At 35.3% G+C, this 18,509-nt stretch overlaps 1 protein-coding gene across 1 annotated transcript in view; it reads right to left on the reverse strand.

Annotated features, from left to right (window-relative positions):
• FBXL17 (F-box and leucine rich repeat protein 17) overlaps positions 1-18,509 on the reverse strand; it is a 509,105-nt gene that overhangs the window by 463,492 nt on the left and 27,104 nt on the right. The window contains exon 4 of the mRNA XM_021701497.2: positions 2,174-2,305. Within this exon, the coding sequence (XP_021557172.1) occupies positions 2,174-2,305 (132 nt within the window). The remainder of the gene's footprint in view (positions 1-2,173; positions 2,306-18,509) is intronic.

Genomic DNA, 18,509 nt, shown 5'->3' on the forward strand with positions numbered 1-18,509 from the left:
AAAAATGTTTCTCTGTGTTTACTCAACAAGGAAACAAATACTAACTACTCAACAAATATTCCCATTATGTGAAGAATATAAAAATTTTAAGTTGGGTTTACCATCCTTCAATTTATCTTGAGTATAAAGTGGAAACCAAAGATGACAAATACAGACAGAACGTCATAAAAATTACTAGTTTTTTAGTGCCTCCTATGGGCTAGAGTTTGTATTATACAATTTAAGGACACTGTCATTTAATTCTCAGAGCTACACCCTTCAAAAACACAAGTATTAATAATCCTATCTGCAGAGGAGGTTCACAGAGCTTAAGTAACTTCCCCAAAATCACAATACAAGCGAGTGAATACCAGGTTTAAAAAATTCACTCTCTCTGACCCAGAAGACCTTATTCATTCTGCAAGATCATGCTGTTTTAAAAGAAATTGTTAAATTTGTATTAAATGTAAAGGATTTTTACTATATAATTTCAGAAGAAAATATAATTCTACTGGCAAATATAATTCTATAGAGTAACAAAAGCATTTATTTTTAATTCATAGTGCTTTGATTTTTCTAACTGGAATCTTCTTCTAAAGTAGCATTATTGGGATGCCTGGGTGGCTCAGTCATTAAGCGTCTGCCTTCGGCTCAGATCATGATCCCAGGGTCCTGGGATCTAGCCCCACATCAGGCTCCCTGCTCAGCGGGAAGCCTGCTTCTTCCTCTTCCCCTTCCCCCGCTTGTGCTCTCTCTCTCTCAAAAATAAATAAGTATTTTAAAAAATAATAAAGTAGCATTATCTTAGGGCACCTAGGTGACTCAGTCAGTTAAGTGTCAGACCCTTGATTTTGGCTCAGGTCATGATATCAGGGTTGAGAGATCGAGCTCCGCGGCCAGCTCAGTGCTGAGCATGGAGCCTGCTTAAGATTCTCTCCCTCCCTCTCCTTCTGCCCCTCTGCCCCCACCCTCTCTCAAATAAATAAATAAACATATAGTAGCATTATCTCATTTGAAGTGCTGACACTTCTAGAGACCTTTCAAAACTTACATTAATTTATGAGATATGTTTATCAAATTTTGTTAACTAATTCCAAGGGGCAACAAAAAGATCTCTTTATTTGGGAAATACAATTAAATAGCAGGTCTCCTTTGTAAATATGCAACACCACCTTGCCTACATTTTAAATATACTATTTCTCAACATTAAGAAATCTACTAGTGCCTCCCTAGTGACAACTTTTTCTGTTAACTTATACTATGTACCTATCATCAAAATTTAAAAGATTTGGAGTATTACTCAACCATTACAAAGATTGAAGCTCTGATGCTACTACATGAATGAATGTTGAAAACATTGCTAAGTGAAAGAAGCCAGACACAAAATACCAAATACTATGTAATTCCATTTGTATGAAATGCCTAGAACAGGCAAATCCATAGAGACAGAAAGTAGATTACCAGGTGCCAGGAGCTGGAGGAAGGGGGGTGGAATGGAGAGTGACAACTAATGAGCACAGAGTTCCTTTGGGGATAATGAACCTGTTTTAGAATTAGTGATGATGATTGCACAACTTTGTGAATATACTAAAAACCAATGAGTTGTAACACTTTAAAAGGGAGAATTTTATGGTATGTGTATTATATCTCAATAAAAGAAAATTAAATGGTTTTAAATATATATCATACATTAAGTGTGAATGAGCTATATATGTATGTGCTTAGAATATAAAATCTATATAACTACCAAGATTATCTGCGTCAGTTTACTAAATCCCATTTTTCACCATACTAAGTGAAAGGCTCTATTTCACATGTGTACATCTTCCTTAAAAGTAAAAAATTCTACCTAGAAGTATTACAATCCCTAGGGAATCAGAAGGAACAACAACCACATATTTAGCAACTAAATATATTTTTTTCCAATTTATGTGAGTTAGTTCAGTGTCAGAACTTAGACAAAAACATATTAGCATATGGTAATGAGGAATTTTTAACATGCAGTACTACATAAAAGCACCTACAGAGTTATAGGATCAATTTATAAAATCATTGTTTTGAGAGGATTCTTCCTTTAAGTAGTATTTGCCTCTGAACCACCAAAATAAGTGGATAAAAATTTGTAAGTTAAGTTATAAGGAAATCAAAGGTTAGAAACAAAATAAAAAACACAAGGATGATAACAAGTACTTACTAATTTGTTTTCCTGCATGTATATTCTTTGTAATTTCAGACAGCCCTTAGCTATGACGATCATGCCTTCATCTGAGATCTTGTAACACTGGCCGAAATGTATATCTTTGAGTTCTCTGCACTTTGAGCCCAGCTGTAAACAAAGAGATTTGACTGAATGCTCAGAAAATAACAAAGATAACATATTCCTAGTGGGATTTCCATATAATTTTTTTAAATAGCCATACCAAAATTAAATATAAACTACTTTTAATAAAACAGAATGTAGGCAATCTATAACTTAAAACAGTATTATGTAAGCCTTATCATCTTCTAATTACTTCCTTGCTTCAACTACCTCATACTATATGCCTACCCAAGGTGCCTAGATTCCTTAACTTTACCTCAAATTAACATTTTTATTTCTCTTGAATCAGTTATATTGTTACACTAGTGGGACTCAGTTCCAAGGAATAAAACAAAGGTCCAAGAAGTGAGACAAAGGTCTAATGAGTGAAAGAATATTTAATTCATTAGACTCTACTTCTACTTCTGATTACCCCAATAATTTCTCTCCATCAGCTCACCTACTCTGTGAAAAAGAAAAAAGTCTGAATATGCTATAGATAATATTTTAGAGTACTTACAAAGGCAGTGCATAAACTGAAAACAAAAGGACTAATGATTTCCTGATTGAAATCCCAAATGTACCTTAAATAGTTACTGAACAGGTAAAATGTTCCCATTAAAACCATTAAGTATCACAAAGAACAAATTACATACATTTCTTTTCAAAAGCTACAGTGGAGATTAGATGATCAAAGCAAACTATAAATGAATGCTGTTTTATGAGTATTACGTATGAATAGAGTCATTTTAGAGCGAAAATAAGAAACTTAAGGGGCGCCTGGGTGGCTCAGTCGTTAAACATCTGCCTTCAGCTCAGGTCATGGTCCCAGGTCCTGGGACTGAGCCCCACATCGGGCTCCTGCTTGGCAGGAGGCCTGCTTCTCCCTCTCCCACTCCCCCTGCTTGTGTTCCCTCTATGTCTCTGTCAAATAAATAAATAAAATCTTAAAAAGCAAGTAAAAAATAAAATAAATTTATTTAGAAAAAACCTACATATCAAATATTATCTAAAAAATTACATTAAATAATAAAACTCAGTGTCAGCAAGGATTCGAAGTGTGCAATATACCACCGGTAAGAGTATAAATTAATACTAAAAACTTCCTGGAGGGCTACTCAGCATAAATGAAAAAATATGACTCAGCTTTACCAAAAAATTAACTACAGAGGGATAGATAAGTGGATAGATTATGAGATAAAGTAAGCATACTAAAATGTTAATTATAGGGTAGGGGGATGGGTTAAATGGTGATGAGGTTTAAGGAGTGCACTTGTCATGATGAGCACAGGGAGATGTATGGAACTGCTGAATTACTATATTGTACACCTAAAACTAACATAATGCTGTATGTTAACTGCAATTAAAATAAAAACTTAAAAGAAATACAAAAAAAGATGTTAATTATACAATCGAGGTAGTGGATATATAAGTGTTCACTATAAAATTCTTTTGAATTTTCTATATAAATTTTTTAATAAACTGTTGGAATTAAATAAAAGTATTTGGTTAAGATTTAGCTATAAGAAATTAGCAAAAGGGATTTTTTTAATAGTGAAGTATAGAAAACAACCTAAAGATACAAATTACAGTGTTTTCAGAAAACTGAATATTATACAGCCATTAAAAATGAAGTACACACTTGACAAAAATGAAAATTTTACACAAGTTTTTATAATATAATCCAATTTTCATTAACAAATTATGCATAAATATACATACGTGCATATGTGTATAGAAAGGAGACTGAAATTACACCAAGGTGTTAACAGTGCTTTTTTCTGATTAGTGCAGTAATGCATGTTTTTTTTTTCTTTTCTGCCTATCAATCTTCTCACATCTTTTTAAAAATAAATGTTATTTTAATGATTAAATAAAACTTTCAAGTTCTAGTTTCAAGTAAAGCAATGATATGTGAATTCAGTTATTTTTCCAGGACCACTGATATAGTTACACTATGTTATTTTCATCTAGGCCACACTATAAGCATCTACATATTCCACTAGAAATGTAAACTCCATGAAGACAGAAGTTTGCCTGATAACTAACTATCCCTGCAGCCCAGTGTCTCATGCTTAACTTAGCTGATACTCAGTAAATATTTGTTGAATGAATGAAAAGGCTAATCCTGGTTATGTAATGTAAAGTGGCCTCTTTGAGAAACATGGACGAATGTGGGAAACCATGATTATGGTCTCATATACCACCATGTTCCAATCAATCCAGGAATTCTAAATTGGGTCCAGATAGACTTCAGGGATTCCAGGAAAGCAGATGAGAAAAAGGAGTACATTTTAATTTTCATACTATCCTCTAAATGAACTCTAGCCTTTGCTTCATTTATTAATGTAAACAAAATATCATAGTATTTTAGCAGTACATATGATTTTGTGTACTGTAATATTACTGCTGTTGCAGATATCATGAAACACCATTTTTGTTCATCAGTATTCATTATATTCATTAGATCCACTACCAGATCTTATAATGCATAAAAGCACATATATTTCAAGAACAAATGTACAATGGCACATTACTTACACCTAAAAAGGCTGACTCCAAAGCCAACAGTGGAGAAAATGTAAAAGCAACTTGATAATCACAACAAAATTCCTCATAGGCTCACACACGTCTGTCATTGAGGATGCAGTTGGCATTAAAAACACCAGGATTCTTTAAAGTCTATTTAAAGAGTAGTTAACCACTCAGATCACCTCCCCATCACTGCAAAGTCCACTCTCCCACAAAGCAAAAAGACGAGTTCACTGGGGTCAGTAAAACACAGGGTTTTTGGACTGGGGTACACCATGCATAGCTGACAGCAAAAGCATACTGCTAAAAACGTGGGGGGATGTGAAAGTTTATAAGGTGAAAATGAAGAAATTCAAATAAATAATTCCATAAAATGTACCAGGATGAAATGGTATGGACTGAAAGGGCTCACTTACATGTCCAGCACAAATGACAAAAACAGACCCATGGCAAGGCAAATCAACACAAAATGTCAGAATTAAAGAGTACAGAAAAGATTCTACAGACTTCCAGAAACAAACAGATTGCATACAAAGGGTTTGGATTAAAAAGGCTTCAAACTTCTTAATGACAACACTGAGAGAAGGCAACAGAGCAATGCCAATCAAATTCTGAAGGAAAAGCACTTCAAACCTAGGATCCTATACTCAGGATTCAGACTATGAATTACGTGTGAGGATAGAACAGATACGTTTTCAGATATGCAAGTTCTCAAAAGATTTACCTCCCATATATTCTTTATCAGGAAGCTACTAGAATCTGTGCTCTACAAAACATAAGAGTACACCAAGAGAAAGAACATAGGACATCTAATAGCTATCTAGTACAACTACAAGATCAGGAAAACCTTAAAGATAATGGTAAAGGTTAAGATACTCAGATGACCATTAATGCAAGAGCACTTGTATGCAAAAAGTCCAAAATGGTGCCTTCAGACTATCCCCAGAAAATCTGCTATAAGAAGATATATTTGACTAAGTATCTATATATCAATATACTAACGCAACTGTGGAAAAACTTTTAGCTCCATTTGTGTTAAGACCATTAAAAATAAGGGCGCCTGGGTGGCTCAGTTGGTTAAGCGACTGCCTTCAGCTCAGGTCATGATCCTGGAGTCCCGGGATCGAGTCCCGCATCGGGCTCCCCGCTCGGCGGGGAGTCTGCTTCTCCCTCTGACCCTCCTCCCTCTCATGCTCTCTGTCTCTCATTCTGTCTCAAATAAATAAATAAAATCTTAAAAAAAAAAAAAAAAAAAGACCATTAAAAATAAGTAAACTAAAGGGGACGAAAAGACAATTGCAATATTAATTGCAATATTAATTGCAATAATAACAAAATTCCATAGAGAAAAAAAGGTAGGTAGATAATTATAAAATACAGATACCAAATACTTATTTAATCAAAATTTAAAAGAATTATTTGGGAAGATAAGAAAATAGGATCCTAGACAAGGAAGGGTAAATAAGCTAAATTCTCATCTTCCATAGTAAGGAATCAGCCTAGATAGCCTAAAATGGATAAATCAAGAAAATACAGATGGGCTTGGAAGGGAATTGCTTCCTTCTGAAGAAAGTCCAATTTGTCTAATTCCTTGTCTCTCCACTGATTAGTTTGTGTTTAATGAACTGGACATGTTCAGCTCATCTCTATCCTTCTTTCCCCTGGAAACAAACTGCCCAGGGCAAATGAGCATCCCTTCTACATTTGCAGGCCACTCTGCTGGTCTGGCCTAGGTGATGATGAGTGGGTCTGCTGGTCAAACTCTGGAGTTAACAAGCCCATTTAACTCTATTTCTAAGCAGTATTCTCCAATCTAGCCTTTCTGAGTAATAAAGTTGATTTGATATTTTTCCTCTATCTCTATTCCTTTTTCCTTTTAATCTGTTCAGATCCTAGGAAGTAAATAGGCCTCAACACTTAGAGCACCAACCAGGATCACTGAAATATACAACAGAATCTACACAGAAGGAGTGAAGTGAGGAGTGCCTGGGTGGCTCAGTCAGTTAAGCGTCTGCCTTTGGCTCAGGTCATGCTCTCAGGGTCCTGGGATCAAGCCCCACATTGGGCTCCCTGCTCAGCAGGGAGTCTGCTTCTCCCTTTGCCCCTCCCCCCCCCCCCCCGCTCATGCGCTCAAGCTTTCTCTCTCTTAAATAAATAAAACCTTAAAAAAAAAAAAAGGAGTGAATAAGTATCTGGTAGGGTCTTAGACATTAGTTTGTGTAAACAGGTTGGCAGAGTCTCATGTTAACACATGTAAGTCACACTGCTGCAGCCTACAAGAACGTTTTAAGCTGATTACCTGGTATTTTGACCCTAACAAGTGTCTTTGATGGACTTATACACAAACAAATGACTTTCCATATAAGTAGGGGCTACATGGGTAGCCATACACAAATAAGAACGATGTGGATGGCTTCAACAGACATTAGCAGTAGGAGAGCCCCAGAAACTTATCAGAAAAGAGTGTCTCAGGGAATAATTACTGTCATTTATTCTCACTGCAGAAACTGATGTTCTATTCTAGACATCATCACTGGGCATGAGAGACAAGACTGCATTTCCATGAGTGCCTATCTGAACTAATCACATTACCCCAACTATAAATGTCCTAGGGTTCCAACTATACAGTCATTGGAGAATCAATCATTTTATCCAGTATATTCCCCAGTTTTGCTAATGTTGTTCAGATCTCTCAATGCTGCAACTGTCTTGTCCATTGTCCATAGGAAAACATTCAGAGGGCATCAACCAAGCCTTATATGCATATCCCTGTCAGCATGCCCTAAATTTAGTTCAATCAGTCCTCTACCTAAAAACCATAGAAGGGGTATATAACTCTTCTAGGTATGGAATTCTCTATTCAGAAAGACTGTGCTAGAGACATTGAAGCTCTGGCCCTACCAAGATGGAGAGTCCTGGCTACCAGATGAGGTACCAAAAAGGTGGTACTATGGAGTAAGAACCAAGCTCCAGTAAAGGACTATTCTAGATTATTCAAGTTAAAGACCTTGGACTTTCCACAAATATACCATATGAAAGCCTAAAACTGAGTATAAATAAGATCAAGATCATCATACAATAATAGTAATGCCTAAAAAAAAAAAAAAATCAACCTGCAGTTTCCAGTCTAGCATGTGAGGAACTTAGAAGTCACCACTCCATACTAACAACCAGTAAAAAGCTTAACAAACTGAAAAATCAACAACTCTTCTTAGAGAAGTGAGGTTACAAAGAAAACCTCTGTCCCCGAAATTGGAGGGACAAAAAGGTGGACACAGAAAAACAACTTACCAGAGCAGAAATCCACTAGAAGAAACCCCCACAGGAACCAGTGCCAAGGTAGAAAACCCTAAATTATAATCCATCTCCTTCTGTATCAAGTAAATAGTTTACCCTCATTAATTCTTATCCCAACAAAAATCAGTACCTAAAGGATCTATAAACACCTCAAAATTCTCTCCATATTACTTTCTACCTTACCAAAGAACACTCTGAAATGTTAACTACTCATCATCAGATAAAAATACCTATCTGGTTGATATTGACTAGATGAATATCACCACTTACCTTGGTTGGGTACTGGGAAACTGCTGCTTGTGGGCCCTTCCAGGTAATGGAGATTATCAACCTTGTGGAATTTTAGCTCCAACCACACCTCTCCATTCTCACCCAGCCTGCCCTTCATTGCTACTTGTATCTGGCATTCATACCAGGTATAGTCCTAACTCTCACTCTTCACCCATGTAAATGGTCTTATGGACCTAAGACATAGAACCCAAGTATATCATTTAAGAAGTTCTGAATTTTTACCAACATCAGTTCAGTATCTGGGTACCTATAAAAGGTAAAAGTCAGATGAATAGTGATAGAAGACCCCTCTATAACTCAGGAAGAAATATAATGTGTCAAAGGCACCCACCCTGAAGGAAAGTGTTTAATGAAAAGGGTGCCGGTGGTCACTCCATCACTTAAAAGAATCCACTCCATCCACCCATTAAGCCATAGTTCATTTTCACATGTGACAGCAATCAGAACTACAAATGAACTGAAGTAAATAAATAGAAAATGGATTGTTCTTGATTCATTCTCTTCTTCTTTATAATAATCATTCAAGATTATTCACAAATTTGCTCAAACACATCCAAAGCTTTTTTTCGAATTTTTCTATAAAATGTTGGGAGATGACTTTCCCAGCCATTTCAAATTTTAATTAAAATATTGCACACTACCCTTGAGAATTTATAAAAGAGAATCTGTTTTAAGAAGCCATCTGTGGGGTGCCTGGGTGGATCAGTCAGTTAAGCAGCCAACTCTTGGTTTCAGCTCAGGTCATGATCTCAGGGTTGTGAGATCGAGCCCCACATAGAGCTCCACGCTCAGCGGAGAGTCTGCTTGAGATTCTCTCTCCCCCTCTGTCTGCCCCTCCCCCCCACTTGCTCGCTATCTCTCACGCTCTCTAAAATAAATAAATAAATCTTAAAAAAAAAAAAAAAGAAGCTATCTGTTATCACCAGGTTATTTTTATAATAAAACAAAATCTTAGAAAGAGTATACTTCAATGGACAGTGGATCTAGACAACTGAAACAACAGTGTTATGGGATAAAAACAAGATTAGGTTTTCCAATGTCAACATGAAAATTGCTCAAAACCATTATTAAGAAAATATTTTTAAAATACGCTGCCTTCGATAGAAAAGCAAAGTTATTCCTTCTACTTTCCACTCCCAACTGTCACCACTGTAATTATTATACACATGCAAATGAGAACAGTGAATAAAATTCAATCCATATATTCTAGCAACTTCACCCATCTAGGCTACTGTTCATATTTATAAAAATCATAAAAATGTCAATTTTATAATTTGATTCATTAGTTTCATCATTTGTAGTACAGTAGCACAGACAATGAGATATGGAAGAAAGCAATGCAAATTTTTCAAAATGCCACTCATCTGACCCACTTTAAGGACTCAAATTTGAATCTTTTCCCTACATTATATCATTCAACTTCGCTTTATTTAAAAAAAATTCCATTCAAGGGCGCCTGGGTGGCTCAGTTGGTTAAGCGACTGCCTTCGGCTCAGGTCATGATCCTGGAGTCCCGGGATCGAGTCCCGCATCGGGCTCCCTGCTCAGCGGGGAGTCTGCTTCTCCCTCTGACCCTCCCCCCTCTCATGCTCTCTCTCTCATTCTCTCTCTCAAATAAATAAAAAAAAAAAATCTTAAAAAAAAAAAAAAAAAAAAATTTTAAAAAAAAATTCCATTAAAAAAAATAAAAAAATGCCATGTAGTTCCCAAAATATGTACCAATACTAGTTTTTTTTCATTGTATTGGCATGGTGTATAATTAAAATTCAAAGTAAATGAAAATTCATATATGGAATAATATATTTTAACATATATGGACTAATCACTTGATTACTCTATTACACTGAAAAGATATTTTATTTTTTAGAAAACCAACAAAAATGCTATGTTAGCACTAATTCCCCAAAAGCCTCTGTCACTAATGTTTCAACTAGGAAAATATTGTGAACAAAACTTTTCCAATTTAACTTTAGAAACACAGAAAGCTATTAAGTGTCTATCAACAGATGAATAGAAAAAATGTAGTTTATACATACAATGGAATATTAGTCAGCCATGGAAAGGAATGAAACTGTTATATGCTACAACATACATGAACCTTGAAAACATGTCAAGTGAAATAAGCCAGACACAAAATAATTAATATTGTATGATTCCACTTACATGGGATAGCTAGAACAGGCATAGAATTCATAAAAAGAGAACTCAAAATAGCTTACTGGGAGATGAGGGAGAAAGAAAGGAGGATACAAAGTAATTCTTTAATTGGTATAGAATTACTCTTTGGAATAATGAAAAAGATCTAGAAATAGATATTGGTGACAGTTACACAACATTGTAAATGTACTTAATGCCACTGAATTGTATGCTTAAAAATGGTTAAAATGGTAAATGTTATCAACACACTGAAATAGCAAGTGTCAATAAAAGTGAGGAAAGAAACTACCAAGAAGCAGGGATGTTTGTTCCCAAACCTGTTTTTTCTGATTGTAATTTTTATAATATAATTACATTAAGAAATAAATAAACTGACTTAATGAGAAGGAAAAAGAAAGCTGTTGCTATAAAAACTAGGTTGAATGTTTTGCATTCAATGAAAGCAAGCCATAAAAAGCTGCTGTTGAATTAGTTTTGGGTAAGACAACCATATGGTCCCTAACTTAGGATGGTTTGACTTATGATTTCTTTACTTTAAGATGGTGCGAAAGCAATACACATTCAGCCTTAGTTCGAATTTTGAACTTTGATCTTTTTCCAGCCTGGCAATATGCAGTAAGATACTCTCTCTTGACGCTGGACAGCAGCAGGGAACTGCAGTTCCCAGTCAGCCATGTAATCACAGCAGTAAAAACCAGTGCACTTAAAATCATTCTAACCCATACAGCCATTCTGTTTTTCACTTTCATACAATATTCAATAAATTACATGAGATATTCAATACTTTATTACAAGATAAACTTTGTATTACACGTTTTTTGCCCAGCTGTAAGCTAATGTAAGGGTTCTCTGAGCAAGTTTAAGGTCAGCTAGGCTATGATGTTAGGTAGGGTGGGTGTATTAAATACATTTTTGGAGGCACCTGGGTGGCTCAGTTGGTTAGGCATCAGACTCTTATTTCAGTTTGGGTATGATCTCAGGGTCGAGAGATCCAGTCCCAGCACCTGGTTCCATACTGGGCATGGAGCCTGCTTACAATTCTCTCTCTCCCTGGGTACCTGGGTGGCTCAGTGGGTTCAGCATCTGCCTTTGGCTCAGGTCATGATCTCAGGGTCCGGGCGCCCCCCGCATCAGGCTGCCTGCTCAGCAGGGAGTCTGCTTCTCCCTCTCCCTCTGCCCCTCCCCCCCAACTCATGTTCTCTCACTCACTTTGCTCTCTCTCTCAAATAACTTAAAAAAAAATCTTTAAAAAAATAAAAATATTCTCTCTCTCCCTTCTCCCTTTGCCCTTCCCTCTCCTCTAAAAAAAATCTAAATGCATTTTTGATTTCGGGGATTTTCAATTTATGATGGATTCATTGAATGTAATCCCATGGTAAACTGAAGAAGATCTATACTGGAAAAATCACATTCTGAACAAAGCTGCACTCATATTTCTTCATTAGTAGTTTTAAGTTCCTGTACCATTTCAATGAAAAAACAACTAAAAATCACGGAGGCCACATCATTGTTATAATTTAAGGAAAAAAAAGTCCAAACTCTTTCCATCTCTAACTCTAGAAAAAGGCCTTAACCATATATCAAAAGACTCACTAATGAATGACATTTATATAGTTTTTTAATGAAAATGTTTATGATACACATTTCTATTCTCAGGCCCATCAGGCTTATACTGAATTATAACAATGCCTACCTATACTCACAGAGTTGTTGAGAAGATTAAAAAATGACAGTGCACATAGAAATGCTAAGTAGCATACTGTAAGACATATAAAAGTGCTTAATAAATGTTATGTATCATTATTAATTATTATTAATGGATAAAGAAGGAAGCTATTAGAAAACTATTCATTAGGGTCCATGTAAAGGGAATGTTTCAGAAATGCTATAAAGATGAATTTCCAGGACAAAAAAGCCTCTTGGCATTATAATAAAGGCTCTACATTTCTAGTTATAGATGAAAAATACTCTCTAGTCATTGGACTCTCCAGAATTGGACATCCCAGCATAAAATCCTAGACATGATACCACATGATATGATTCAGAGATCAAGCAGAATTGAAAGAGAATATTGGCTCCGTACCTTCCCAGCTATATGAACTTGGACAAGTTCCTTAACTTACAAGAGATTCCATTTTTCACCTTGAAATACCATCTCAGTGCTGTTGTGAAGACTCAACTGTGTAGCATATACAAAAAGCAACCAACATATATTTATTTGTGATGCTAATTTAGAAAGAGAATACTTAAAATATCCTTTAACTAAACACATTTTGATAAAAAAGGCTTTTCAAGATCTCTAGTTTTTCAGTCTAATAAACATCAATTATCATTATAGGGATAAAACATGTGCCATGTCATCTGAAAAGTGGAGGGAAGAACTAAGTAGATTTAGTATGAACTCTAGACACCCCTGGATAGAAGTGTCAGTCCTATCACTTACTACTTCACCTCAGATAAGTTACTTATAATCTCTCTGTAATTGCTTCCTCGTCTATAAAAAAGGATTAATACCTATCTCATAGAGTGGATGTGAATCACAAAAGGAATTAAACATATGAAAATATAGGTAGAATATATGAATAGTGCCTGACACAAAGTAGATGCTCAATACATTCCCTAATTGACTGAACATCACTGGGATATGTAAAGATAGATTAGATGAGACTGACATTTTCCTTTATCTTATACAAATCTAGAACCTAGAAGCACATATTTCTTTTTCTCCTTTGTGGTAAAATATATAGAACATAAAAACTGCCATTTTACTCATATTTAGGTATTTAATTCAGTGACATTAATTACACTCACAGTGTTATGCAACCATCACCATATCTATTTCCAAAACTTTATCATCACCCCAAACTCTCTACCCATTAAGCAACTCCCCATTCTCTAATTCCCCCAACCCCTGAAAACCTCTATTTATGTTACATCTCTATGAATTTGTCTATTTTAGATTTTTATATAAGTAGAATCATACTACGTTTGTTCTTTATGTCTAGCCTATTTAACTTTGCATATGTTTTCAAGGTTCATTCATGTGGTAACCTGTATCAGCATTTCGTTCCATTATATGGCTAAATAATATTCCATTACACACATATATATATTTTGTTTACTCACTCATCTCTTAATGGCCACTTGGGTTGCTTCCACACCTTGACTATTATGAATAATGTTGCTATGAAAATTAATATAAATAAGTACCTATTTCAGTCACTGTTTTCAATTATGTGGGGTATATATTTAGGGTAGAATTGCTGAGTCATATGGTAATTCTGTAATCTTTCGAGGAACCAACAAAATGTTTTCCACACAGGTGCCCCATTTTACATTCCCACCAGCAATGTACAAAGTTCCAATTCCTCCATATCCAAAGCAACACTTTGTTATTTTCTGGGTTTTTTTGGTTCGTTTGGGCTTATTTATATCAGAGAAGGTGTAAAGTGGCAACTCATTGTGGTTTTGATTTGCAATTCTCTCATGACTAATGATGTTGAGTATCTTTTCATGTGCTTCTTAGCCATTTGTATGTCTTCTTTGGATAAAAGTATATTCAATTCAAGTATTTTGCCCACTTTACAATTGAGTTCTTGGGAGAGGTTTTGTTGATCTTGAGCTGTAATAGTCCTTTAGATATTCTAGATATTAAACCCTTTTCAGATATACGATTTACAAATATTTTCATTTTGTGGGTTGTCTGTTCACTCTCTGAGAATATTCATTGAAACACAAGTTTTTAATTTTAATCAAGTCCAGTTTATGTTTTTTACATTGTTGCCTGTCCTTTTGGTGTCATATTTAAGAAATCATGACCAAATTCAAGGTCATAAAGATATACACTTATACTTTCTTTAGAATGTGAAGTGGAGCCTGAAGATGTGAGAGAATTGCTGCAATCTCATGATAAAACATTAACAGATGAAGAGTTGCTTCTTATGGATAAGCAAAGAAAGTCTTAAGATGGAATCTACTCCTGGTGAAGATGCTGTGAAGGTTGTTGAAATGACAGCAAAAGTTTTAGAATATTATATAAACTTAGCTAATAAAGTAGCAGTGGGGTTTTAGAGGATTGACTCCAATTTTGAAAGAATTTCTACTGTGGGTAAAATGCTATCAAACAGCACTGCATGTTACAGAGAAATCATTCATGAAGGAAAAAGCAACTGATGCAGCAAACTTCACTACTGTCTTATTTTAAGGAACTGCCACAGCCACCCCAAACTTAAGCAACCACCACCCTGATCAGTGCCAGCAACATCAAGGCAAAACCACCAGCAAAAAGATTATGACTCCCTGAAAGCTCAGATGATGGTTAGCACTTTTCAATAATAAAGTAGCTTTTAATTAAGGTATGTGCATTATTGTTTTAGACATAATGCTATTGCACACTTAGCAGACTACAATTTAGTGTAAGCTTAACTTTTATATGCACTGGGAAATCAAATTCATTTGACTTGCTTTATGGCAATATTGACTTTACTGCAGTGGTCTAGAACCGAACCTGCAGTATCTCTGAGGTATGCTGTATATAACCATGTCATCTGCAGACTGAGATAGCCTTACTTCTTTTCCAATTTTAATGCCTTTCATTTCTTTTTCTTGCCCAATTACTCCGGCTGGAATTTCCAAAATGGGCATCCTGGTTTTGTTCCTGAACTTAGGGGAAATTTTCAATCATTCACCATTGAGTATGGTATTAACCATAATTTTGTCATAAATGGGCTTTCTTATGTTGAGGAAGTATCCTTCTATTCCTAGTTTATTGAGTGATTCTATCATGGAAAGGTACTGGAATCACCAAATGCATTTTCTATACCAATTAAGAGGATTATATTTTTCTTCCTCCACTCCAGTAATGTGGTATATTAGATTGATCAATTTTTATATGCTGAGCCACACTTGCAATCAAGGAATAAATCACTTTCAATATGCTGCTGGCTTCTGTTTGCTATTTTGTTGAGAATTTTTGCATTTATACTCATTAAGGATATTGGTCTGTAGTTGTCTTTTCTGGTAGTTCCTTGTCTGGCTTCAGAATCAGGGTTATACTGTCCTCATAGGAGTTAGGAAGTACTGCTACCTCAAACATTTTGGAAGTTTAAGGAGGAATGGTATTAACTCTTTACATGATTCAGCAAATCCACCAGAGAAGCCATCTGGTCTCTGTCTTTTCTTTGTTGGGAGGATTTGTATTACTGGTTCAATCTCCTTTACTTGTTAGAAGTCTATTCAGATTTTCTACTTCTTCTTGGGTTGGTTTTTGTAATTTGTGTATTTCTAGGAATTTGCCCATTTCATCTAGGCTCTCCAGTTTGTTGGTGTGTAATTGCTCATCATTTTCTAGAACCCTTTTTATTTCTATAAAGTTGGTGGTAATGTTCATGCTTAAATTTCTGATTTAGTAAGTTCAGTCTTCCCTCTTTTTTTCTTAGACTACTTAAAGGTTTGTCATTTTTGTTAATATTTTCAGAAAAACTAGTTGTGGTCTCACCCATTTTCTCTATAGTTGTTCCTTTTCCTACTTCATTTATCTCTGCTCTGATCATTATTACCTTCCTTCTGCTAACTTTGGGTTTAGTTTGCTCTTCTTTTTCAAGTTCCTTCAGGTATGCATTTAGGTTACTAATTTCAGATTTTTCTTCCTTTAAAAGTTTTCTCGGGGCGCCTGGGTGGCTCAGTTGGTTAAGCGACTGCCTTCGGCTCAGGTCATGATCCCAGGGTCCTGGGATCGAGTCCCACATCGGGCTCCCGGCTCAGCGGGGAGCCTGCTTCTCCCTCTCCCACTCCCCCTGCTTGTGTTCCTGCTCTCGCTGTCTCTGTCTCTGTCAAATAAATAAATAAAATCTTTAAAAAAAAAAAAAAGTTTTCTCGGTTATCTTAGATTTTTCTTCCTTTGTAATGTAAGCTTTCACAGCCATGAATTTCCCTCTGAGCACTGCTTTTGCTGCATCTCATAACTTTTGGTATATTGCGTCCTAATTTTCATTCACTTCAAGGTATTTTCCAATTTCTCTTATGATTTCCTCTATGACCCACTGATTGTGTAAGAGTATGTTGTTTAATTTCCACATATTTACATATTTTTGAGTTTTCCTTTTGTTACTGATTTCTAGATTTGTTTCCTTGTGATCACAGAAGACACTTGCATGATTTTAATGTTTTTGAACTCATTAACACTTGTTTTGTGGTCCAAATATGGTCTAATCTTGAAAATGTTCCATGTGCCCTTGGGGCACATGGGTGGCTCAGTTGTTAAGCATCTGCCTTCAGCTCAGGTTATGATCCCAGGGTCCTGGGATCGAGCCCCACATCAGGCTCCCTGCTCTGCGGGGAGCCTGCAGAGAGCCTGCTTCTCCTTCTCCCACTCCTCCTGCTTGTGTTCCCTCTCTTGCTGTGTATCTCTCTGTCAAATAAATAAATAAAATCTTAAAAAAAAAAAAAATGTTCCATGTGCCCTTGAAAAGGATATATATTCTGTTGTACAGTGTATTAATATGTCTGTTTTAGGTATAATTGGTTTAGAGCATTGTTCACGTCCTCTATTTCTTTGTTGATCTTCAGTCTGGTTGTTCTATTCATCACTGAAATGCAGTATTAAAGTCTCCAATTATTAATGGAGAACTACTACCTATCACTCCCTTCAAATCTTTCCATTTTTGCTTCATATATTACACTCTGTTGTTAAGTACATATATGCTTATAATTGTTCCATCTTCCTGAGGAATTGAAGCCTGCATCAATATATAACAAACTTTTTTGACTTAAAATTGATTTTTTTCTGATAATATGGCTACTCCAGCTCTCTTTAGTTTTTAGCATTTGAATGGAATATCTTTTTCCATCCTTTTACTTTCAACCTCATTCTGTCTGTATCTAAAATGAGACTCTTGGGGCACCTAGGTGGCTCAGTCGGTTAGGAGTCTTCCTTCGGCTTAGGTCATGATACTGGAGTACTGGGATAGAGCCCCCTGTCAGGTCCCCACTCAGTGGGGAGTCTGCTTCTCCCTCTGACCCTCCCACTTCTCGTGCTCTCTCTCTCAAATAAATATTTTTATGGAAATAAAAATATCAAGATTTCAAGGTGGTATTTCACAAAGAACATATTGTTCAGCTAAGAACAGTCTGATATTTAGGTGTTTCACCTAAGTTTGAGAAACATTGTTAAGTAGAATGCAATATTTAAAATACTAAAATTTAGATCCATTAGAACTCCAAATTGAAATACCTTATGTAACTACTTTTAAAAACATATAGAACTCAAAAATACATTTCATGTATTTGCTAAAGTCAATTAAAATTATAACTACTGTGATGGAAATATAAAGACGTTATCATCAATACATGTATACCATTCTAAAACATTTGTCAGTTTTTACTAACAGAAGAGGGAAAAAAAAAAACCCAAAACCCTGCAACTTTAGCTGCAGGATCAACCATTCAATCAAATGCTATGTTTGAGTAAAAAAAGAAAAAATAATCCCATGAAAATCCATCATTCATGAACAGTTCCATTCTAGGTCTGTGAAACATTATATAATATTTCTAAATTGTTAGTTCACTAAAACTATAGCATATTCCACAGCACACCTCATCAAACATCAATGGAACATGAAATAAATTTACTGAATGAGTCAAGCCAACATTTATATAACATAATAGTATAGAACAGAAAATATTAATGTATACTGTATATAATGCTATGTATTGCTTCACAAAACTTTTATTCTATTTTATGTATATATGAAGGCCATTCTCTTTCTACTATACCACAACACTATTCTATCAGAAAAAAGAAGCTAAAATAGGACACACCCTGCTAAAGTACATAATACATTGAGCATAGGAAAGTATTATGTACAGGAAAATATACTGCAATGAAGTTCCTATTACTTAACATAATTTAATTACTTAAGAAAGTTACTTATGGATGAAAAAGATTTAGACTGTT

This window comes from Neomonachus schauinslandi, chromosome 7, assembly GCF_002201575.2.
Source record: "Neomonachus schauinslandi chromosome 7, ASM220157v2, whole genome shotgun sequence".
NCBI lineage: Eukaryota > Metazoa > Chordata > Mammalia > Carnivora > Phocidae > Neomonachus > Neomonachus schauinslandi.